The sequence below is a fragment of the Myotis myotis genome, unplaced genomic scaffold, assembly GCF_014108235.1.
Source record: "Myotis myotis isolate mMyoMyo1 unplaced genomic scaffold, mMyoMyo1.p scaffold_m19_p_7, whole genome shotgun sequence".
Lineage (NCBI taxonomy): Eukaryota > Metazoa > Chordata > Mammalia > Chiroptera > Vespertilionidae > Myotis > Myotis myotis.
Genome location: NW_023416379.1, coordinates 4,342,333 through 4,367,189, shown reverse-complemented (window position 1 = coordinate 4,367,189; position 24,857 = coordinate 4,342,333). Strand labels below are relative to the sequence as shown.

The 24,857-nt window shown below is 51.7% G+C and overlaps 1 protein-coding gene and 1 long non-coding RNA gene across 3 annotated transcripts in view; both read right to left on the bottom strand.

The window, feature by feature from the left end:
* Positions 1 to 24,857, bottom strand: part of EZR (ezrin) — a 45,191-nt gene that overhangs the window by 18,914 nt on the left and 1,420 nt on the right. For both annotated transcript variants that reach the window (XM_036316505.1, XM_036316506.1), the window contains exons 3-7: positions 6,418 to 6,501; positions 3,093 to 3,188; positions 1,992 to 2,266; positions 1,313 to 1,396; positions 98 to 244 (exon numbers count right to left, since the gene is read on the bottom strand). In XM_036316505.1, coding sequence (XP_036172398.1) covers positions 98 to 244; positions 1,313 to 1,396; positions 1,992 to 2,266; positions 3,093 to 3,188; positions 6,418 to 6,501 — 686 coding nt within the window. The remainder of the gene's footprint in view (positions 1 to 97; positions 245 to 1,312; positions 1,397 to 1,991; positions 2,267 to 3,092; positions 3,189 to 6,417; positions 6,502 to 24,857) is intronic.
* LOC118659897 lies at positions 10,074 to 22,509 on the bottom strand. Its single transcript, XR_004968738.1, has 2 exons — positions 14,306 to 22,509; positions 10,074 to 13,380 (listed from the first exon to the last, which is right to left on the bottom strand). It is a non-coding gene; the product is annotated as an uncharacterized LOC118659897 (long non-coding RNA).

Sequence of the window (24,857 nt, the reverse complement as noted above, 5' to 3'; positions counted from 1 at the left end):
CCGCTTCAAACGCAGCCTGCAGGCATAATCCCCATGCTCGCCATGGCCTCCAGGCCCATGCCCCACCAACTAAAGCTCAGTGTGAAGTTCAACTCACTTATCATCTTTCTCGTAAATATTGAGTCCCAGGGCATCCACTCCAAGCCACAGGTCTGTTCCTTTCTTATTTTTTATCTCAAAATAGTTGATCCCGTACATTTCCAGGTCTTGGGCGATCTTCAGGTACTCCAGCATGGCGCTGTCTCTGTTGGGGGGACAGACACGCACCATGGTCAGTGGGGGTGTCCCGGGCGGCCTGAGGCGCAGGCAGGTCCGTGGACGGCCAACAGCCACGCGCTCCGGGGGCTGTCCCGCTGCCGCCCACACGGTGCCCAGGTGGCCCCGATCTGACCACTGGCATCGCTCACATCGAGGGAACTGGACTGGCTCACGCTGGCTTCTCTGGACACAGACTCTCCTGTTCCATTTATTGCCAGATCCCACTTCTCTCGCCTGCGGGCCTGCGGGGGCTCCCACCATTTGCCGCACCAGCAGCCATGGCTGAGGCTTCGAGCTATTTCCCTCCCAGGAAGCAGCGTGGCTGGGACGGGAAGCAGCGTGGCTGGGACAGGAGCTCTAAGGCAGTGGTTCTCAACCTGTTTCTTTGTTATGGGGTGGGGCCACAACAATAGTAACAAAGAAACAGAATTTCTGGAGGATGAGGCCCAGAAATCAGGGTTTTAAAAAGATTCCCAGGTGACTCTAATGTGCAGCCAAGGTTGAGAACCACTGCCCTAAGGACACGTGTCTGCGAAGCCCAAACTCTAAAAGGCCTCTGAGTCTGGGACCACGTGGCCATGCCCGAGGTGAGGATTCAGGGACAGCAGAGACTGGCCATTTCCCACGCTTAACAGCAAGTGTTTCTGGCTTGGGATCAGTTGTCTGCACATACTTTTGAAGGCAGTCGCCTCACGGACAATGAAGAACCTGGCCCCTCTGTGACAGAGGAAGACAGAAGCCTGATGCTTAGGAGCAGTGCCCCGCCCCCTCGACTAACGGGACGTTTTAGGAGGGAGGGAGGGAGGGAGGGAGGGAGGGAGGGAGGGAGGGAGGGAGAGAGAGAGAGAGAGAGAGAGTGTGTGTGTGTGTGTGTGTGTGTGTGTGTGTGTTTGGGGCTTGAAGGCTTCAACTAACCTGCCTCTGCCTCTGCCCCCAGGCGGGAACACCTGGCTGTCAGGAAACCTCACTGTAGCTGGCTGGTCACCTTCCCTGGGACGGCCCTCGCGGGCACAGGCAGACAACAGGCCGCAGGCAGCCCGCCCGCCACACTCACTTGAGCATCCCGCGGTGCTCCGCGTGCCACACCTGGATCCGGTCCTCCCACTGGTCCCTGGTGAGCTTGTGCTGGTCCATGACTCTGATGGCAGAGGAAGAAGGCACAACGGCGTCACCCCAAAGGGCAGGGCTGAGAGGTAAGTGACAGGCTCTGTCCCCTCATGCAAACCTTCACTTTTTCTTTAAATAAAATCACCACGAAGTGTGTTTGTTTCTACTTCCTAATGTGCAATTCTACTTAGGATGAACTAAAATCTGATGATTTAGACTCGAAAGAGACAAACTCAGTCCTGCTGGGAAAAAACGTAAAGGACGTTTTATTTTAAGAAGCCTTTCTTCCCAAAGGGGTCATTTATTTGATCATTAGTGACTAACAACAGATTTATCGGGGCCAAACTATTATACACCAGGAGTGGTGAAGCAGTCAGGCCATGAAAACGTGATTACTTTGTAACACCCTCGAATAACACGCCGCCTACAGCCATGAGGACGTCCCCTCCCCGCTGCTGCTCAGCCCCCATGTCCAGGCGGATCACCGGCCTCAGGGCGCCGCGTGCGAGGCCAGCGCCTGGGACAGCCAGGCATGCGACCGTCACATGCCAGCTGAGGAGCGCTGCCCTCGACGTCGTGCTCTCTGCTGCTTCACCTGCCTGCCCCGCCCCAGGCCAGCCGCTCACCTCTGGGGGATCAGCCGCTCGGAGCTGAGGTACCCGGACTTGTGCAGCTCTTTGTTGTAGTCTCCGAACTTGGCCTGCACGGCGTAGGAGCCGAGGAGCACCGCGGTCTCGGGGGGGCAGTAGATCTCGTCGCTCAGAATGCCCTCCTTCACTTGGAGGAAGAAGAGCTTCTGCGTGATGTCCTGGATGAGCTCCTCAGGCACGTCCTCGGGGTAGAACTTGGCCCTGAACTTGAACTGCAGGGGGTTCTCCTTCCTGACCTCCTGTGCCGACACCTGGACAACAGAAGCCGAACGCTCACTGCGGGCTCAGGAGAGAAAGCCCTGCCCCCAGCACAGGCTGCCGCCCACGGCCGAGGGCCCTGCAGGCCAGTTTCAAACAGTGTTTACTCTGAAGTCACCTTCTACATGTAAGACCCAAAGGCCAGTTTAAGAAGTCCCACGACACACCCTCCCTTCGCGGGAAGCCTGGCGCCAGCCTGGCCCGATCTTCTGGGGATGGGGCGAGGGAGAACTCGAACTCGAAACACCTGCTCCATGAGCCTGGAACCTGGGGTCCGGCCACGTGGCCAGGCCAGCGTGGACCACGGAGCTCGCGCCCCTCCTCCTTCACCGCCCCGACCGCCCCTGCTGCCATATAATTTGGGAGGAGAGCAGGGTTTGGAAAAGGGACATTTTCCAAATTATTTGCAGAAAACACATTTTGCTTCTTGCTGTTCTCTATAATTGTTACTGGAATTATCCCGTCTTTAGAGTTGGGAGATAATCTATCACAGGTTCTGACAAAGCAGTAACAGGTTCTTGCAAAACAGTGGGTGATTCATGGTTTAGAAGATTAATAATCGCACTGTAAAAACAACGCTAAGGTCAGCTCAATACAAGAATTAACCCTCATACGCTCGGGGAGCAGCGAGGGGAAATGCCCGGGTCCGACTGCCAACCTGTATCCCCATTCACAGGAAACCTGCGACCTTTTTGTCTGGAAAAACTTTTACACAAATAAAAAGGAACAAAACCAAAGTCCAAGTAAGGTGCTCCAGTTCAATGCCAACAAGGAGGGCCAACACCCAGGTAACAGTGCAAACAGTTAACTGTGACTTACCTTTTTATCAAGTTTCAACCAGGTAGGAAATCCTTTATTATCTACGTACTGGAGGCCGAAGTACCACACTTCCCGCAGGCCGATGGTCTTCACCACCTGCGAGGGGGAGAGGGCGGGCAGGGGCGACAGCCATGAGACACGGAATGGGCAGTGCTACCAGCAGCGCCATCACGGGGGCCGCGGTCACGGCAGGGAGCCAGGTGCCGGCTGCCTGGTCACACCGAGCCAGCTAACACAGGCTATCCCATCACCCCAAAGCCATAACGCTTTATTTTTAATATCGATTTGAGCAGATTCTGGTTTACATTAAATCTTACAAAATGTTACGACCTTCTAAAATCTCACTCCTGCTCCTGAACTCCACCCTGCGCTCCCAGTCACTGCGAGCTGAGTGGCGGCGGTGCCACGGGAGTGCCTGTCGCTGCCAGGGGTGCCCCTGGGGAAGGAGCTGAACGCGGCCGACGTGAAGCAGAGGCGCGCTTGGTTCTCCTCGGGCTGCCCTGCCTCTCAGCCAGTTGGCCCGAGACCCTGCATCCAGGAATGGGGAGCCAGCAGCCCGGGGAAGACAGAGGCCGATGGTGGCACTTCCAGGGAGGGGCGGGGAGTCTCGGCTTCACACAGGCCCAGGAAGTTCATATTCTGCCCAGAGACGGAGACTTCACCCCTGGTCACAGCGAGGGGTTCACACTGGGCAATCCCCGTGTCACTAGGAAAACCTCTCCTGTGGCCCTGCCCAGCTGGTGGTCCGTGTCTCGGAACCAGACATGCAGCTGGGGACACTTGTTGAACACGGCCGGGGCCAGTCCAGAGTTCTGCTGTGCAGTCCTGAAGCCCATGGCGTACAATGTGAGGCTCAAAGAGAAGGGCCCTTAGCTGTCCTTCAAATGCATCGTCTGCCACACTTGGAGGGGAAGACTGAGCACACTAGCGATGGGAACCAGGGATCTAGAGCGCTCACTTAAAGGAAGCTGGAAATGCCCTTAGCCTCCTTCCCGAGCCTGCTTCCCGCCCTGGGGGACAGATGCCTGCGTTCCCCTGGTAGGGAGAGAGGAAAGAGCCCGCCCTCACACAGCGCTTGCCTCCCACGTCTTTTATGAAACCCGATGTCTTGTTTTCACGGCAGCCAAGTGTAGAGAAAGTCAATTCAGAGACCAGAGTCTCTATGCCCAAAGCCGCTGACTTCTTATTCCTGCAAATCTCCACCTCATTTGCGTGTCAGACCTGCCCTGCCTTCCTGTCTGGGTTGCTTCAAAGCTGCACAAGAAAGCCCACATTCCAGCAATCACCCTCTCTGTCCGGTCTCCCTTCACCCCCGACCGCAGCCCTGGCCCGGCCCTCCCCCCTCATCAGCCCCTGGGGGTGCTCAGGGCCACAGCTCAGAGTCCTCTCCACCTGGCAGGCGTGCCAGCCCCTTCCCGCAGCATCAGACTCTGGAGCCTCCCGTGGACAGAGCCCGGACTTCACTCTCTTGGTGAAAAGCCTGGTGCCTACTCGGCCACAGGCTCCGTGACGTGAACCTCCCACAGATTTCCGGGAACTCGCCCCTCCGTGTTTCCCAGCCCTGCTTCTATCCCGATGGCGCTCCCCAAATGACAAAATAGACTCGGAGGACCTTCCCTCCTGCGGTCTATCCTAACAGCCCTGCGGGGGCCCCCGACACCCCTAGAGAAACACCTCACTATCCCTCAGTGTCCTCGGCCCAACCCGAGGCTGAGCCCACGGGGAGGGAAGAGGAGCAGGCCTAGTCCTTCACCTCGGCCTGGGCGGCGATGTAAGTGGCAGGGGTTTGGGAAGTAAAGGCAGGGATTGTCTATTTCACTCCATCTTAAGCAGCAGCTGAAAAACACTCCTGACGGAGACACTGGGCACAGCCACAGGGCAAAACTCTGTCCTCGCCCCGCTGGACGCCAGCAGTGGGCAAGTGCCCTCGGCTTGTCAGGGATCTGCCTCCTGCGTGGCTGTTGACCTGTGACACGCTCATCCAACCAGAGCCCTGGACTAGGACCTAGTCACAGCCCAGTTACTGCAGAGACTTCCCGGGGTAGAGAGGAGGGGTCAGTCTAACTCACCACCTCGTCCGCTTTCCTAACATAGAGCCTCCCAGCTCTGCTTTAAAATAAATTGCTTGAGGCCGGCCTGGCACTCATTGAAGACAAGGACTGTCTGTGACTGAGGGACACGGTGGCTGCAGGCACAGCTAACACAGCACCTGGGCCCCCCCCCCGGGCCCCCCCCCACCCCCCCACCCCCGCCTGCACCCCCTGGAGCTCAGCTGGCTCCATGGAACGGCCTCAAGATTACCTTTCAGGTGAAACCTTTAGAATCTGAACCAAGTCCAGCCCCACCCAGAGCAGTAAATGTCTGGATCCTTGCTGGGCGAGGCAGCACCCGGAGAGCTGAGGTGTCCCCTCACCCCTGCAGGCACTGGCAGGACTGTCACCCTGAACCCCTGGGGCTGCTGCAGGGGTGGGGGGGAGAGGGGGCCCAGCGCAGGGAATGGGCGATGAGAGGACGTCCCACCCAGCAGCGGGGAGTCACTGCAGATTCTAGATTTGCTAAAATCTTACCCCCCAGGTCTCCCCATCAGCACCCACTCCACTTCCCGGGTTAGTGTTGATGGGAACATCGCTTTCCTCCCACTGGGGCCTCAGAAAGGCGAGCACAGCTCCAGGGCCTGCATACACCCCGTCCTGTTGCCCACTGGACCTCGGCCCTGGAGCACTCACTCAGCCCAGAAAGAAGACCTTGCTCGCTGAGAACTGTCCCGGGAAGAGCTACCGCAGGGGGCTCGGTGCTCCCGTTAAAACCCCACTTTCACCTTCAGGCTGCGAGAGGGAACGAGACGGGCTCCGTGGGGCCCAGCTCAGATGAGCGTCTGAGCGAGCTCAGTCCGAAGGAGCCGGGGAGGGTCACCCTGGAACCGTGGCCTGCCTGGCCCCTCTCGGGCCCGTGGGCGGTGTCTGATCTCCACTGCACCCAGCCCCACACTGATGCCCAGCAGCAGCCAGGTGACCACGAGAGCCGGGGGCAGAGGGCTGCCAGAGCTGTGGGTGCGGCAGAGCCGGGCGAGTGGAAGCACCGGCAGGCCTGGCACCCTGGGGCTGCCGAGGAAGCCTTCGATGTCCCCGAAAGCGCCCCTCGGAGCTGTGAGCGGGGCCACCCCCACAGAGTTCTCAGTGTGAGCCCCGCGGGAGGGGAAATGGGCTGCTCTACAGAGAGAAGCAGGCAGCACCCCAAGGAATATGCTTCGCAAACAAAATGATTCAGATGTTGCAAAAGTTTCTTTTCTAAATGGGAATTCTCTCTCAAGTTCACAGAGACCAACCTGGTCAAAAAGCTGCTTTCCTGTGGTGTTCGGCTGGATGGCGAACTCCAGCTCCGCGTCCATGGTGGTGACTCGGACATTGATCTAGAAAACACAGGCACAAATCACACTTAGCGAGCATTCTTTTCTCTCTTTTAAAAAATTTATCTTCATTGATTCCAGAAAGGAAGGGAGAGGGAGAGAGAGAGAGAAACATCAATGAAGAAAGAGAATCATTGATTGGCTGCCTCTGGCACAACCCTTACAGGGGATCAAGCTGGCAACCCAGGCAGGTAACCTTGACCGGAATCAAACGCGGGACCCTTTCAGTCCACAGGCGGATGCTCTATCCACTGAGCCAACCCAGCGACAACAGCGTTCTTTTCTCTTGATCCTCTCCTGAGCCTTCCAGTCACACGCAGGCTGTTCCTCTCCAACAGCCATTATCAGTCTTGTCAGCACACACGCGTGCACACACGCACACACTCCCCGGCAGATGAGTCTCGGCGCGTGCACAGTCCGGACCCGAATGCAGGCCTGCCTTCTTCAGCACCGCACATTCACACTCAGGTCTGTGCCCTTTTTCTACGAAAGTCCTCTGACTACGGTTAGTGGATTTCCCACGCACCACCTCCTTCTGACCCCACCACAGCCGAGTGAGGCTCCGAGAATTCAGACCAGGGCAGGAAGGGAGAGGATCCACTGGGTGGGCAAAAGTAGGTTTACTGCTGTTTATATGGAAAATTCAGCAGGTCCTCGGATGACGTGGGAGATCCGTTCCTACAGCGACGTAACTCGATTTTCGCCGTAAGTCGGAACCCACCTACATAAGCACCTGCGTCACTCATATGGAGCACACACACAGCAGTAATGAAGTGAAACAGTAAAAAAAATGTCAAAGAAAGATAACAATTCCTGACCTCTACTTGTGGTAAATAAATAATAAACATAAAGCACATATGTACATACGTTGAAATGACAGAACTTTTTTTTAATAAACATATGGGAGATGGCAACGTAACCATGAAACAACATACGTCGAGTCCCTGGGGACTGCCCGTAATTAACAAGTAATAATACAAGAATAAGCTGTAAGTGACCAGTGGCCAGGCCGCTTGACCTCAAGGGTGTGTGTGTCACCTGACTAGTCGTTACCCTGCGGTGTTTCCCACAAGGTGATCCTTCGGGCAGCACAGCATGGGTTTGCAAGACGACCTCCAGTCCTGCAGAATGGCCAGCGCCTAACCACGCACAATGTCCAGTCAGCGGGACACCCACCAGGACCCCACACACACCTCCACGTGCTCTCGGGGACAAAGGACCACAGAGGTACTGCCTTAGTCAGGGGCATGTTCAACAGTCCATGTTTATAAAGACTATGGAAATTACTTCCCAGTTTACAGATCCTTAACGACGTGCTGAAAGCAGCATAAACTTCTACCGAAATTTAAAATAAAACATTTACTCAGAAAACAGGACCATTTCTGTACATATTTTGGCCCAATTATCCAGGGGCTTTGAAAGAAATTAGGCTTTGGAAATGAAGGAAACTTCTAAAGCCCAGCTCCTTTCCAGAGTCTGTGAGAGGTTTCCATGCCCAGCAACTGGTTTCGGTGAACTCGACACGTGGTGAAAGCTGGCGCTCACATCAGCAGCGCCGCCCCAGCCATCAGGTGGGATCGTGCGGTTACGCATCAACGGGAGGTGGCCCACGACAGGTCAGAGGTGCAGGAACTTGAAGTCCAAACACCCAAACCTCGTGCAAAGACGGGACAAGAGCACATGCTTTGCAATTTGTATCGTCCTGGTGTGTCTCCTAGATCACACTTTCCCCAGAGGCCACGCTCGCTGCAGGAGGCGCCGCCAGCAGGCGTGGTGCGGGTGCAGGCGTGTGCAGGAGCAGCCGTCACTGAAAAGCTACCCGAGAAGGCTGGCCAACATACTAAACACCTCTCGACATTCAGTTTTGTTCGGAGAGGGTGGTGACAATTAAAGTTTAATTTTGCTCATGTACCCCGGGCCCATATACACATGCAGAGCCATGTGGCTGATGGTGTAGATAATTTAATAATTCATGTCTCCTTCCAAATGCTCCTCCATTGACACTCCGACACAGAGTCATACTGTGAGGTCTAAAGTGTCAGACAGAACACGTAAGGAACCAGACCTCATCCTACTCTGCTATTCATAATGGGAATTGATAAATAACGTTAGATAACGTTAGGGAGTTAAGTTAGGGAGTTAATTTAGCCCTCAATTGATTTAAAAAAATTAGGTCTTTCTACAACCATGTACTATGTCAGAATTTTCTAACAAAATGACTTATCTTAGACACAAGTCAGGAAAAGCTGGTGCTGCACATGCCCGAACCCCTCAAGGAAAATGAGGTTCCAATGGATCTATTTTTCACACTGACCACATTCAGCAGAAAACTCTTTTTGCCCCACACAGTAGCTAGCTTAATGGGTGAGCTGTATTTTTTATTTTTACTTCAGTAGGAGAGTTAAGTTTCTGAGCTCTTACTAGAATATCAGTATTTGCAAGAGACAAATGCCTAAAAACAGACCAAATCAACAAAACTGGCCAATAAGACTTCTTAAATTTAAGCAAAATGCAATGCATGTTTTGTTGTTCTTGTTGTGTGTGTGTGTTTCATGAATAATGACTAGAATTTCACAGGTATTTTGCTCCAGGTTACTTGACTATATAATGCATATCACTGAATATCAGGATTCAACACATAAAATTTCTTTGCCTTAGTTAATGAAGATAATGAAAACTTCACTGTCAGACTCTCTATCCTCCCTCTGCTTAATAATCTACTCTTTAAAAAGTTATACTTGCTGTTATTAGGGGTCAGCTCAGCTACTACACTACACACCTATGAACCATGACAGCATCGTTCTGCTGCTCCCAGCCCACCCCAGCCAGGACACCTTGCACCCTGTGAGGCTCATGTGCTCTATAAACCCCAACCAAACGCCTGCCGGGGATGCTGGCACCATGGGGGCCACTGGGGACAGAGGAGTGAGACCTCCCTTGCCCTGGAGCCACTTGACTTAACCCACAGAGATGGCCTCAAGTGGCTGTCGTACACCGCATGGGACTGGCCGTTAGACTCCCCAGAGCAGCTTTACAAACACCTGAGTTTCTGGGCCTCAGCCCAAGAACCTGTATAGTTTTTAAAGCCACTCAAGTGGCCTGAGGACTACCCAAGTCACTGATCAGCAGGCAGGAGCAGAGCAGCTGGGAGGCCTGGGTTCGAGACCTGGCGCTGTAACCCACTGAGGACTCAGCCCCTTATGTGCAAAAGGTCTGGACTACGTGTCCTGAGGTCCTTTCCAGCTCGGAAATGTGAGGTCTGGAGTCCCGAGGGGCAGGGTTAGGGTTAGAGCAAGAACTGAGAGTCCTGGGCCCACTCCTAGCGGGAGGCAGGGGATGCGGGGGAGGATCCCTGAGAAATAACTCAGAGGGAACGCTATCAGCAGGTGGCCAGGAGATAGCTTCAGGGACAAAAGAAAGGCTCAGCCGGTGCTCACACCTCCTGCAGGGGCTGTAACCCTCCTGGCAGGAGAAAGGGGCTACAGGCTTCATTGCTGCCATGTCAGCCATGTCTCCATTACAAAAAGGAGAATGGAAAGTATTTAAGCGCCAATCTTCTTCTTTTAAACGCCCGGTAACAATTCACCCCACTAAACAAAATAAACCCACTGTCCTCTCTGCTCACTCCCTCTAACTGAGCACTCATGAGACAGACAGACCTGGGCCTCCCAGCCAACCCCTGCCGGGCAGGCCGCAGTGTAGAACCAAGAGTATCTGTCAGGGATCTTCCCCTTTAACATCCTGTAAGTCAAACAGTATCTGAGTGCCTTCTGAGCCAAGTCAGCAGCTGAGTTCTCTGCAAAATCTCTGACGGTAAAGGGGGGGCCAGAGCGGTGATGCTCGGGGGAGGGGACGCAGCGGCATTTCGAGGTCACAGAAGTTAAGGCTGCGCTTCTTTTTTCTTTCTTTAACTGAAAGGCTTTTGAGTGTCTTTGCTGTTAATGCAAATTGTGAAATCCCAGGGCGGGCCCCAGTCTGCTTCCCAGGTTTCTTTTCCGTGGACAATGCCCAAGCACCAGTCCTTCCCGAGCACTCTCTGAAAAACATGAGTCTCCCAGGTTCACTTGTTAAAACCTCCCCGGAGCCTGTAGGAGAACACACGGAGGGACCTGGAAGTACCTTTTACTTCTAACCCAGGCAGAGGCTGAACTGTTGGTTGTCAAATGATCGCCCTTTATCATTCTCATTTTGGTAGATAAATATTTGGCAATATTGCCTTTGGGAAGTGCCCACTTCCTCCTGACATGCTTTCTCTTGGGTTGAGATGACCTCTCCTGGCAGACCTTTCACAGAACTAAAGACCAAGACAGGCGGGGAAGGCTCCGGCGAGTTCTGCCCCAAACCTCCCAGACAAGCGGCCGCTCCCGTCTCCTTACGGCGCCGGCGGCGTGCCAGCCGCGGGGTTGCTCTGTGCGCTCATTCAAAACCAGGACCATGAAAATGAGGGAAATGCACGTGGTCCCCTCTGAATGTTTGGCTTTCAGGCCGTGGCCTGAGTGATAAGGTTAATCCCTGTACTATCACACCTGCATTTGCTCAAAAGTGAGGAGTGGAGCTGCCCAGCACCAGGGCGATTGCACTGGGAGCCTGACCTTCACAATCACTTAAAATGTCAGCGCTGTTTCCCCACATTCCAGCCTCTTCCGAAGGCGCCACCTCAGCAACTTCGAACAGCTTTCAAATATTTGGCGAAGGCCTTTCAGATACGTAGAAAGGCTGATAGGAAGCAGGTCCGGCCGCCCGCTCCCCAGCTGGGGAAGGAGCAGGGAGCCCAGCAAGGAGCCGCTCTCCCCGCGGACAGCCACCGAGTGAGAGAGCATCGCGGATGCCTGTTTGGGTCACTTAATTGAAAAATTACACGGGCAATATTGTATTTTCATCTTCATGTTGAGTACTTTTAAAATTACAGCCTTCTTGAAGTATAACTTACAACCATAATATTTGCCCGTTTAAAGTAAGCAATTCAGTGGCTTTTTAGCATATTCGCCGAGTTACACAACCACACCACGACCTAATTTTAGAACATTCCGTCACCCGGGAGAAACCCGTGGCCCTCAGCAGTCCCTCCTGCTCCTCCCCCCGCCTACCTGGCACCCACAGTCCACTTCCGTCTCCACAGACTCCCTACTCTGGACAGTTTCTATGAATAGAATGGGGTCTTGGTGACGTGCTTCTGTCACTGAGCATGTCTTCCCGACTCATCCGTGCCCTAGCATGTCAGGGCTCCAGTCCTTTTTTCTGCCAACTAATATTCCACTGTCTGGGTAGGTCACGTGTGTCTATCTACGTTGAACTGGACTACCTATGGTCACATTGGTAAGGAAAAAATTAGGGGGGAAACAATGATGAAAGAAAGTAAATTTGTAAAAACTAAAATGCAATGTAAGTTCACTGTGTTTAAGTTGTAAATGAAAATAGTCTGTGTTCTCAGGAAGAGGCCCCAGCTGCCAAACTCATGTGAACACACCACCGCCCAGCCTGCTCTCCTGCCGCCAGAAGCAATGTTAGTCGTCCCGGATTCTAGCGACTTCCCTCCTCACACGAGGGCGAGGGCACGGCCCGGGAGCAGAGGGGAGAAGCAGGCCTGGGTCGGGTTCTCTCCGCACGTTCTAAGGGGGCTGACGGAGTCTTCCGCTTTACATTTTGTGGTGCCAAGCACGGTGCTCAGTCCGAGTAGCAAAACCCCCAAATCTCTCCCTGATCACCTGCACACGTCAGCCGTTCACCTGTCTCAGACGGTCCCTGGGGAAAGGCCTCGGAAGATGGCAGCGCCGCCCATGCTGCCCGACGGGAACGTGCAGAGTCACCCGCAGAGCCGGCTCAAACAGCTCCCGGGCCCCAGGCCGAGATCCTGACTCAGGGGGTTGGAATGCGGCCCAGGAATCTACCGCTCTCCCAGGTCACAGTGAGACCACACCCGGACAGCACTGCCCTGGGACAAGGCAGCATCGGAGAAGGCATCGCACTCAGGTGTCCCACACAGGGATGGCGTGCAGACCTGAGCTCCTTAATGAAATCTGTATCCAACGGATGGGTCCCTATCAGCGCTCTCTCTGGATCCTAAGCGCCTCACTTTTGAGAAAGATAAGAACCAGCCTCTACGAACAACACTCTCACTAAGTCACACAGTGGTCACTTCACAAATGCTGGCCCACAAGCACCGACCTGTGAACGACCCCGACTGGAAAGCCCACCGCCCTGCGGAAGGGGCCCCGCAGCTCCAGCCCCCGAAGGCAAAGTCGAGGCCAGAAGCCCCAAAGCCAAGGTCTGCTTTTCAGCTCTTTTCCGTATCACCCACCCTTTCTCGGGTGTCACAGTCATAGCTGCTATTTAAGGGATAGCTTCGTTTCTATCTATTTTACAGAATGAGACTCTCGTTAAGTGTGCAATGCTGCCCCCAGCAGCACTGTTTACACAAACAGGTGATAGGAAAGTAGTGAACACTGAAAACCCAGTGGCCATTTTTTACATTGTTATAGTTACTAGCAAACAGTTAGAAGCATCCATCTTCTACTCAAGAAAGGCCGACCACAAACCACCCTGTAGGACACAATTCTTTTAAGGACAGAGAGGCCAAAATAAAACCAGTATGTTGCTAATGGAAGGTATTTATCAAAATACCCAAACTATTGTACAGAGAAGACAAGTAAAATGGGAATGTGGTTCTAACACACAATTTTTCATTAAATGCAGTGAAGTCCACACTAACACGATCTTGCACCGGCCAAGACACCAGCACGGCTCGTCCGGCAACCGCTCCCGCCACCAGCAGCAGCCACACGTCACCATGTGCCCACAGCAGGTTGGCCTCAGAGTTAGAAATTCCAGAGATACATGTCTAAGCTCTAGCTCTTAACACCAGACTTCCTGCGGTTTCTCGACCTTTAGAGAGGGTGGAAAAACAGTATAAATATGTCTCACTGACAAGTTAGCCCTCTGGCAGGTCTGTAAACAAATGCTCTTCCTGTCTCTCCAGCTCCTCTGAATCTTAAGTTTAAATTATACCCAATCACATCACTTGATCTTTTCTCTTTCCAGGTTCAAAAGAACTTGAGTGAAGGTGAAGCGACTGGCTGGTCGGGCTTAGGAAAACTGGTCACCTGGCTCCACACATCTTATAAAAAGATTGTGTGATTAAAAATAACAAACATTGTCAGGTGATTCGGGAAAAGCCCCCGGCATCATTGTCTGAAGCGCAACAACCCAACAATGACAGACGGTAGGGCAGGTCCAGAACTCGTATTCTGATACCGTTTTCATATACTTATGTAATATCAGGGTAATATTCTAGTTTTTTATGGCCTGTGATGGGAATAATAGAGCCATCAAATGTCAGAGCTGACAAGAGTCCACTTGTGACGACTCCTGTGAGTAAGGTCCAAGTGCTGGCCCCCGTCTCGGCCATTCCTAGAGCTCGCCGAGGGGTCACGGATGGGCAGTCACGCTACTTCTGGGAACACGAGGTGCTGAAAGTTGCTGAGCAGGACTTTGAGACGTGGGTTAGCTGCTCTCAGGTCTCTTGGTGCCCATCACCGAGCTCCAGGTAACCCCGCGCCTCGTGACAGCTGTGTCTCCCCACCAGGAAAAGCCAAGCTAGGGCGCGAGTGGACGGGTGCTGACAGTTCCGGGAATGCCTTTCCCTGCAGGGAGTATCTATCAAGAAACTGAATCTACCTACCACCCAGTGCCTCCAGCTAAGTCATCCTCCTTCCGGAGCAGAGCGGTCCAGGCCTCCCTCCCCTTCCTTCCTGCGGGAGGTGCAGAAAGGTAGTTACTGGGCAGGGTTTGTGAAGGTGCCAATACTCACGAAAATCGAGTTCAGGTTCACATGAGCCACTGGGCTCGAACCAGGTGGTTGTCTAGTCGGGTTTCTGGGTTCAGTTTAAGCACAGCCCTTATTTATTTAGTTTTAGGAAGTGTGAGTGTAAACTTTAACTCGGGGGAACGGGGTGGGTGCGCCTCTTATCCGGAGAGCACTGGCCTCATTTCGCAGAGAATTCCATAGCACTTTAAGGAATTCTGAGGGTAACTTAATCATGAAAATTAACTCTACGCACCCTTACCTCCTTTCTGAGCTAAGCTTACAACTTAAAAGCTCAATTCTTAATATGCAGCCGATAACAGGACAGAGTGTCAACATGAAAGCCGGGCCTTGGAATTTCCAAACCACTTGTTTCAGATGGTTCTTTAACATTGTAAGAACAGAGAGGCCAATAAAAATGTAACCAACATCGTTACACCCATTACACCCTCGCTTTTATGGTTAATAATGTGTTCCAAGTGGAGCAAGGAAACAGTGACAAGGTGCTAGGGTGGCTAAATGGGATTGCTGGGTGAGAGGCGTCAAGCTACCCTGGCCTGAACCCCTTCTTTTAAACACGGGGGAAACTGAGGCCCAGAAAGGCTTACACAACTTCCTCAACTTCTGGTAATCTTCTAAACAGCTTCTAAAAAATTTATATTCGTATAGCTCTGAAACATTATTCCTAAGGTTGTATCTCTCAATAGTCAATGGTTTTACACTTTTGAAATGTCTGTATTTCCAAATTCCAGGGTGAAAACTTAGGTAAAATTATGCATAAGAGGGAAGTGCCCACATCTACCAACATTCAGCCCACAAATGTCAAGAACTTGTAATGAAATCCCCAATCTTTCTCAACAGCTCTTTCTGCCTCTGAATGTCAGCCACTTCCTGCCCCCGGCCCCACTTCCTGTCAGCCCAGGCTTGCAGCAATGCCCAGGGCGGACAAACCAGTCCCTCTGCACTCATGGTAACAGGGAAATCTCGGCCTTAGAGCCGGAGGCGCGTTCTCAGCTCCCTCCCCAGGAGCCGTGCGGGAGCAGCGTGTGCTGCTCGGGCTCAGGGGCTGCTGTGCGGGGAGGAAACGGACTTCTACACTGGGAATGGCCACACTGTGTAATTTTACTGATTTTTTTAAGAGAGGAAGGGAGAGGGAGAGAAAAATATCGATGTGAGGACGTTGCTTCCCGTAGGGGATCCCACAGGGGATCGAACTGGTGTAAGTGGCCTGACCAGAAATGGAGCCTGCGACCCTACAGTGCATGGGATGGCGCTCCAACCAGTGAGCCACACAGGCTAAACTAGAACCTCAGACACCACTTCACAGAGGAAAGGGAAAAGGAATCATCAAAGAACGTTATGTTCTGCAAAACTATTCCCTTTCAGAAACACAGATAATCTGCTTCAAGGTCACTTTATCTAATAAGCTTCAAGTCTCGATTCTGTAACACTGATTTCAGGTTTACTAGCTGGGTCATACATACTTCAGCCCCAATTTAGTTCACTGAAAAGTGAGGGTAATTCTATCCACAAGCTTAGGATCCCAGAAAAGACCAAGTACCGGACAGGGCCGGCATGACGACCTCATGCTACAATGGTTTTTCATTCTAGGCTAATAAAACAGGAAATTAAAGACAGACTACACTTCACTCCCCACCTGGAATGGACTGTTTTCTTTGTAAATTTAGAAGTCTGTCAAGAGTCCTTCCTTTCTAACGAGTGTGAGTGTGTGTGGGTGGAGGGAGGGAGGCCAAAACAAGGTAACTGCTCTGCTAACCTGTTGTTTTAGGAAAGGATTTATAAAATAAACCATGCTTAACTCTCGTGCCATTTCTGATATAAATCTTTGCCCCTCGTTAAGATCACATGTGCAGAAATAGTCTGCAGTGAAAGAACATTTCTCCTGTAAGAAGCTTAGACTAGATGTATCTGAACTTGAGCGAGAAGTCTTTACTTTTGCTTTACTTTACTCCCCATCTATCAAAAATGGGGAGTGAGACCCACACTAAATCAGCAAGCTTACAAAACCTGCTGGAATAAGCAGACTTCAGTAAAACACGCTTTTAACCACCTGTATATCTGAATTGATAGTTAAGACACACACACCCCTGTTTAATTTATACTTTGTCACAGTCAAGTCTGCTACATGCGGATGGGATTAAAACTGTGTATGTACTTCTTGATGGCACCAAGACCTCGTGTGCGGGTACGGCCATCCCCGCCCGCCCCGCAGCTCTGGTCCTGTGACGGCCCAGCCACCCGCAGGCTGCACACGGATCGTCTAGCCTGCCACCGCAGAATCTCAGCTCTGAGAAGGCGGCTATTGAGATAATGACCTATTTCCAGCTGGGTCACAGCACTCCCCCTCCCCCACCCCGAGATCGTGGGAACACGAGTGAGGGACTGGCCTGCAACAAGAACTCTGTGTGCTGCGCGCCTGCGGTGGGGAGAAGGCCCGCTCAGCCAGCTCACAAACCTGCTCGAACAAGCAGACTTCGTCAAACACAAGCTTCTAAGCCACCTTGCACATCTGACTTATGCTGTTAAAACACACACAGCCCCGTTTAACTTATACTTTGTCACAGTCCGACCAGATCTCCTTTAGTAAAAGGTGTGTGGGGGGGGGCGGGGGGGTGGTGGCCCAGGTGGAATGAAAGCAGCCCCTCACTGACCAGGACACAAAAGGTCTCCCCAGAAAGCCTGGCTCCACTCCAGGGACCCCGGACACAGTCGGGCGGGAGTGCGGGGGGCGGGGCGGGCCAGCCCCAGGGGAAGGAGCCGTGCCTGCCCTCCCAGACTTCAGCATTTGGCCACTTGGAAACGGGACAGCATCTTTCCCTTCCACCCTTATGTGCTTTTAGGGAACAAACTTCATTTTGGAAATTTGGAAACAGTTTAAGGAGCCCCATGTGTTCTCCACGCAGCCTGACGCCACTGACTTCCGGCATCCTTACTCACCTACTTTCTATCACCTTAAAGCAACGTCACTGGCGTATTCTAAGGCCGTCACACAGACTTCACTTGTGAAACACCAGCATGCGGCCCGAACGGACACACACCTCCACTATTTCCAACCTAATTCAAAACTGTCCTTAACATTTAAATTTAGTCCGTATTCAATGTCCCCCACTGCCTCCAAAATACCTTTCTCAGTGGACTCGTTCAGGTCACGGAATGCACTGCGCAGCCGTGCCATCACCTGCATTTCCAAACTGCCCTGTTTGGCCAGTTTCTTAATAATAAACATCAGATGTTCCCCACCCTGTCCGTCTCCCCACCTAAGTCCCACTTAGAGTCTCACCCAAATAGCAATGTGTTATGCAAGCAGATACTTCAACCACAAGCAACATCCGTAATTATTTAACCAAGGCCATGAAACATCGAGTAACAATACTGTACTGACACACACAACATTTTCATCGAGGCGGTTCTCAGCTAATATTTATATCCTAAGCTTTTATCAGTTTGCTCTCAAAAAGCATAAGGAACAGGCTGGCCATCCTGCTAAGACGACTCTACAGAAATCTGCAGACGCAGCCATGGCAAATACTCTCCCAAAAGGAACAAGGGCCCTGAACCGATGCCTGAGCAGTGACGGAGCCCACGGGACCCAGCAGAGACGACGTGCTCCCCACAAACCCATGGAAGCACGTCCTGGGAGAAAGATCCCCTGGGCTCCCTGTCCGATGTGAGAGGGACGGGCCAGAAACAAAAACAGGCAAAAGCGTCACGCTCTGCCCACTGGGAAGTCACTGGTTTCGCTCTTTACCCGCCGAGGAGTGAGAGGAAGAACAAAGGCCCCTCCCTGCGGCCCAGCAGGATGGGGGCCGACAGCAGCGGCCCTCCCTCCCCCTCCGGGCACTGTCTCAGCTGCCTGAGCATCTCAGGCCCCAAACGGGCGCACAGGAGGCACCCTATCTGCCGAATGAGCGCATGCAGGGATGTGGGATGTCCACTAGGGCGACGAAAGGACAAAGGGAAGGGTGAAACCTACTACTGCCTGTTAGGCGAGGTCAGAAAGAAGAACGCCTGTCCTGAGAAACGACGGTTTATCCCATCAGATTAGAATGTCGTGGTGACAGGTCGAGCTGTGCATTTACTCTGCCCTCTGTGGTGACAGGAGAGAGTGCCAGACACGGGCCAGGAGCGTCCCTGTCCCTGTCCCGTGGGTCTCATCAGAACCTCAGAGGACATCCCAGAAGAGGAAGCAGGGCCCAGGGAGGCGGAGACGCTCGCCCACCGGCACCCCTAAGAGGCAGCATGTCTCCCCACTTGGTCAGTCTCCCTCCCTCTACTCATCTGCCAAAAAGGCAAGAATTTAAAGTTTGTTCTGGAGCAGATAACGCTCCCCCCTCGCTACACACAAAGCACTATACTTTTCGCTGTCGCAGTCAGAAAAGACAGAGGCAAAGAAACAAGTATCTAACATTGTTACAGGTAGAAATAAGTTCTATGAAGTAAAATAAAGCGGGGTACAGGGTGGACAGTGAGGGGCCCTATTTTAGATAGAGTGATCTAAATTAGGGATTGATATGAAACCATCTCTAGTCAGAAATTCATACACTATGGTAGGTCCAAAGTTCACTCTAAATTGTCAGTGATAAAAAGGCCACTCATTTATGTAACATTCACCTTCCAACTCAAATATCAGGCACAAACGGCTTTCTTTTAGCACATGCCCACCTGTCATTGTACAGTGGTCAGCCAGGGCACGGGAGGCTGTCACTTCCCCTACAGAAGCAAGGCCACCAGAACACCTGCTTCCGTCCGGCCTCAGCACCACCTGCCAGCCCTGCGAGAGCTTGCCCAGTGTGTGTCCAGGCTCAGAGCCTGTGATTTCTTTCTTTCTTTCTTTCTTTCTTTCTTTTTAAATTAGAAACAGTGAAGTGAATCTGCTTCCAAAAATTATTAACTCAGGCATAAAACATATAGAAGGTACATGAAATGCTAAACAATAATTATTTTTGTCCTAAAGCAGAAGTTGGCAATTTTTTTCTATAAAGGGCCAGATAAATATTTGGGGCTGTGCAGGCTATATTTGGTATCTGTTGCATATTATTGTTCTTGTTGTTTTAAACAACTTTTAAAAACATAAAAACTATTTCTCTCTGGGAGTCCATAAAATCCAGGCCACACAGTCAGACTCAGCCTCTGCCTTCCCCCTCCTCGAGTAAAAACAATTATTTACAATATCTGTTATGGCAATTTTTAAAAATACAGACAGTCTTAAAGACCTCTCGGTTTAAAATAGAAAAGAAAATTAGCATATGGAAAGTGACTTCAAACTTAACCAAAGGTAAGCAAAAGCTGATATGTTTGGCTATTGCAGTTTGCCCTCAGGTGGTATCTGTTCCTCAGTTTATCAATAACAGTTAGGCCAAGATCAGAATTTTCATTTTGCTTTCAAAGTTTAAACTGTCATTTCTCAGGACAGGCATTCTTTTTTTCTGACTTAGCCGAACAGGCAGTTGGTTCTCATTAGATTAAAAAGATAATTATGTTAATGCAGTTTTCATTTCCTTTGAAACAGCAATACCATTAATCCTTAAGGTGTTAAAAAACAAAGGGAATGCGATTCATAATCAAAGAAAAACAGAACTGACCACTGCTACTACCTCAATGCCTTTCTGCCCTTGTGCACTGGTGAGCTCCTAGGCATCCCTCAACACCCAACTAAGCACCTCACCAGCTGGGAGGCCTCCTGGCTCTCCAGGGCACACTTTAAACTTCTTAGGTATTCACCTTTTTCCACACTGGCCACCCTGTCCTGCCATTCTTGGTTTACCTATCTGACTACCTTGTTAGACTGAGAACCCCTTAAAGGCAAAGCCTGTCTTCTGTATTTTTATAGCCCCAGCACCTAGCACCAAACGACATAGAACAGGGCTTCAGGAACAAGGAAGGATCCATGTGAACCACACGGGAATTCTGACAACTGGAAGATATAGAGATGAAGAGAAGCGATTTCAACAGGTGTGGGCCATAGCTACTCGTGAGCGGCAAGCCTTTTTAAAACATGCAACCCCTGACTCTAACCAGGGGCACTGACCTTTTCTCGTAGATTGCCAAATTAAAAAATGGCAACAGCCAACACAACAATAGCCACCTGGTGTGAATAAATCTACAGTATACCTATTTTTTGTCATATTGGCCAAAAATACATTTTTTAGCATGCCATAGAATTTTAGTAATTAGCTTATGTGTGCCATGAAATGAAAAAGGTTGAAAATTGCTGCGTTAGAGAAAATAACCCAAACATTTCACACGGCTGTTTTCCTTGGAAGGTCTATTGATAAACTACCTGATTGATAGCAACTTGGGAAGGGAAATCCTTAAGTCTTAGCCACAGGTTACACTGAAGTTTGTAAAACAAACTTCCACATCCACCCGTGACAGTGTCGGCCTGAACGGACACCGGACACCAGACACCACGCTGGGCTTCGCTGCTCCCACTGCGCGCCGGGACCCCTGGGTCTGCCCACACACCCACCAGTACCACCCATCTCAGGGCTTCACTGCCCTGTTTGGGTCCAAGAGAAAGGGATACAGAACGCTGCCCTTTTCTGATGAAATCAGCGGTTCCCAAACTCTGGGGGCATCAAACCACCTGGGAGCTTCTGGAAAGCACAGGTGCCGGGCCCTACGGGGCCGCGGAGAGGGGCCCCCGGCAGCGCTGTGCGGGCCGGGGCTCTGCCTCCACACGGTCAGCCACACCGAAGTCTAAGAGCTCGCACCCGAACTTCTAACTGCGTGTGTGGAGACATGTAAGATACTGCTGGGTCCTTCTGGCTTACGTGGATTAAACCCACACTGCAGCTGAAGTCGGTATGTGCACATCTTTTGGGAGGTAGTGGTTATGATTATGAAAGAAGGCAAGGACCTCTTTCATCAATCACAGTCCCAAGTGTATTAACAGCCTGTACAAACCAAACCCTCCACCTCCCCTCCCACACCTGGTCCTTCTCCAGGTTCCTTATCTCCCGAATGGCACCACCAGCCAGCCAGTTACGCAAGCCAGACCCCACAAGTCAGCCGGCACCGCCCTTGGCCCCTGCACATCCATCCATCACCAGGTCCAGCGAGTTTACCTCCCACCTGTGCCCACTCTCCCTCTGCACCACCACCACCACCCTGGCCCTTGCCATCACTCTCACCGGGGCCCCTCCAATGGTCTACCTTCTCCACCGCCGCCTCCTGCCTCCCACACGCAGCTGCAATGACCACACAGAAGGCCTCCTCCTGAGAGTCAAAACCCCCACTGCTTCTGGAGTTAAACCGAGTTCCGCCACCAGGAAGGCCCTGCACAGCTGGCCTCCGTTTTCCTCTCGCCCACGGTCTTCATCAGGAACCCTGACCTCACCTCGTGTCTGCTCATCTCAGGAGCCTCAACAACTGCACAGTGATGCAGTCAACACGCCGAGCTGATGGATGGAAGTACAGACAGACTCACTGGGCCTTGGAGTGATGACAGATGGCTAACCCGGCCAGCACTCCTCACGGCCACTGGGCAAGTCTGAGCTGACCATCAGCCCATGCTGAGGGGGGTAAAGGGGGTGGGAAACAGAAAATAGATCCCCTGTATCCTCCTCAATTGGTGGGAGGGATGGAAAATGTATCAGTATATTCAGTAAGTTCTGACCCTGTTAAAATATTTAGTGGCAGAGGCTGTGTATTCCCAGAGAGCCAAGGTAATCTCAGAAATTACCTTAGCGTTTTGGCACAGGGCAGAATGTGAACACACTGAAGGGAAAGGGCACTTCTGCATGAGAAAGGCCAGGCACCCACTGAAGCCACTTCAACTCTAAACTGGGAAAACAGCTTTAAGAGCTGGAAGCCCCCTCACTCCCAAGCTGGAGGGCAGAGGTTTTCCTTTCTAATGCCCACGCCTCCTTTCCATCACAATGAAGACAGCAAGTGGGGGGCTGGGGGGGAAGGAGCAGCACAGGCCACCTCTGGCTGAATCATGGGCACAAAGACTGCTTCCTGAGCCAGGAACCTGGGAACACCCCGCCTCCCCAGGTGAGGGGCGGGCCGAGCGGCCCTTCACTAAGTCCCTCCCTAGGAGCTCGGCCCTTCACTAAGTCCCTCCCTAGGAGCTCGCTGCAGCACTGTCTAGGCCAGCCGTGGGCAAACTACGGCCCGCAGGCCTGATCCGGCCTGTTTGAAATGAATAAAACTAAAAAAAAAAAAAAAAAGACCGTACCCTTTTATGTAATGATGTTTACTTTGAATTTATATTAGTGCACACAAACACTCCATCCATGCTTTTGTTCCGGCCCTCCGGTCCAGTTTAAGAACCCATTGTGGCCCTCGAGTCAAAAAGTCTGCCCACCCCTGGTCTAGGCTCAGGTCCCAGACTGCAAGCTCCCGGAGGCCAAGACCTGCCCCAGCCACCCGTGCAGGCTCCTTGCCTGGCTGACTGAGTGAACACTCAGTCCTTTTAACAAGTGGTGACTGGAGAGCAGTGTTAAGAGAGAAAGCAGCAAGTAAATACTTCATTTATAGTGTTTTATGGATAAAGGCACCCACTGACTCAGTTTAGACAAAGCAATCAAAAATACTTCATCAAAACTTCAAGGCGTCAGGTGGAAGCCCCCACCCCAGCCACTCAGACGTGTTCCTCTTTACAGGTGTTTGCCCCTGGATCCTGCTGTCACACCTCAAATCACACGAAGCCACCTAGCAAGATTCTTAGCTTGGACTTGAACAGTAAGATCCAATACACCTGCCCGGGCCGGTGTGGCTCAGCTGGTTGGAGGTGGCAGGGTCTGGGCACAGCCCCCGGTTGGAGCACGTGCGAGAGGCAAACCAAATGTTTCTCTCTCCCATGGATGTTTTCTCTTTCTCTTTCCCTCCCTCCCCCTCTATAATAAGATCAACTTAAAATCTCCAGGAAACCATGCCCACAGAAAAGGCCGCAGGTAGGAATTTCCCAAGTGGCTCACCTAAAGGAGATCTCCCAACACTGTTTTGAAAGTACAATTGTACATATTATCCTATCCTAGCCTATCCTATCCAATAAAACCCTGATATGCAAATTGACCAAACAGCAGAACAACCAGTTGCTATGACGCGCACTGACCACCAGGGGGCAGACACTCAACACAGGAGCTGCCCCCTGGTGGTCCGTGTGCTCCCACAGGGGGAGCACTGCTCAGCCAGAAGCCAGACTCATGGCTGGCAAGCACAGCAGCGGTGGAGGGAGCCTCTCCTGCCTCCACAGCAGCACTAAGGACCCCTCGGGGGATGTCCTACTGTCAGCTTAGGGAGCGGGCCTAAGCCGGCAGTCAGTGAGAGGGCACAGGCTGGGCTGAGGGACCCCCGCCCCCCAGGGCACGAATGTTGTGCACTGGGCCTCTAGTGTAAAATAAAGTCTTTCAAAACGTGACTCTGGTTATCCGGATCCTAACACACCAAGTGATGGCTACTATTATTCCTTAACAACTTAACTATCCTCACTTTGTCAGAACATTTTCTAAATTTCTGATCCATCATAAAAGACTGAAAGCAAAATGAAATTACAATGTACCTGCCATAGGAAAGAACCTTGCAAAGGAAGGGCATTCTGACACATGCTACAACACCGAGGACCTGCAGGACTTTGTGCTGAGCGAAATGAGTCAGACACCAGAGGACAAATACTGTGATTCTATTCTATGAGGTCCCTAGCCAGGAAAGGGGAGTTAGTGGCTGGGGAAGGTGATACGTATATTTTACTACAATAAAAACAGAAACATAAATTACAATTCCTTATGAGAAAAGAGAAGGAAAAGTAGTGACTGGAAACTGGTTTACTGACTTTTTTCCTGAGGGATATCTTACAAGCTGAGCTCCGCATCTTTTCTTTTAGCAAAATACCTGCGGGAGGTCGGTAAGGCCCTGCCCACTGCTCTGCGAGTCGCCTTCAGGCTCAGGGCTGTTCCCAGAAAAAGGACTGTGTTTCGGTCAGTTTCATGTCACAGGCACTGAAAAGCCTGGATGTCACGTGCCCCTTCCATGTTTGAAATGAAGAATTTTGTGTAGGAAGAGAATTTCCTGCACCATGAATGAATCATCTTGATGACGTAACTTAGGCAAAAACTATACTGGCTTCTGAATCTATTAGCATATTAACAAGGTAACTTGTTTAACCTAACCGTAACATAACTTCATTAAAAACTCCTTTTAGAAAATCTAGCGTTTAACAGTAGAAAAAGCACATAAGCACTGCCCACACAACTTGTTTGCAAAACTTTTCTAGGTATCTTTTCTTTCCATTTTTGATGAATCCAGATATTTTCTCCACCACGATTTAAAAAGTCAACTAAAAAACTGTCAACGTCGACTCACCAGTTCACCGTGTGAAAAGCAGGTGGAATACATGCAACTTTCTAAGAAACGCGCCGCACAAAGAACCTGCGTCGTCCCCACAACTTAAAGGAAAGCTGGAGCAGCCCCAGGCCTGGCCAGCCAGCCGCCCGAGATGGCGGCACCCCCAGCTCCGGGGGACAGGGGTGCGCGCACAGCAGCGCTGCCTTCAGCTGGCGTTTGCTGGGTGCGGCAGGGGTGCCGGGCCTGA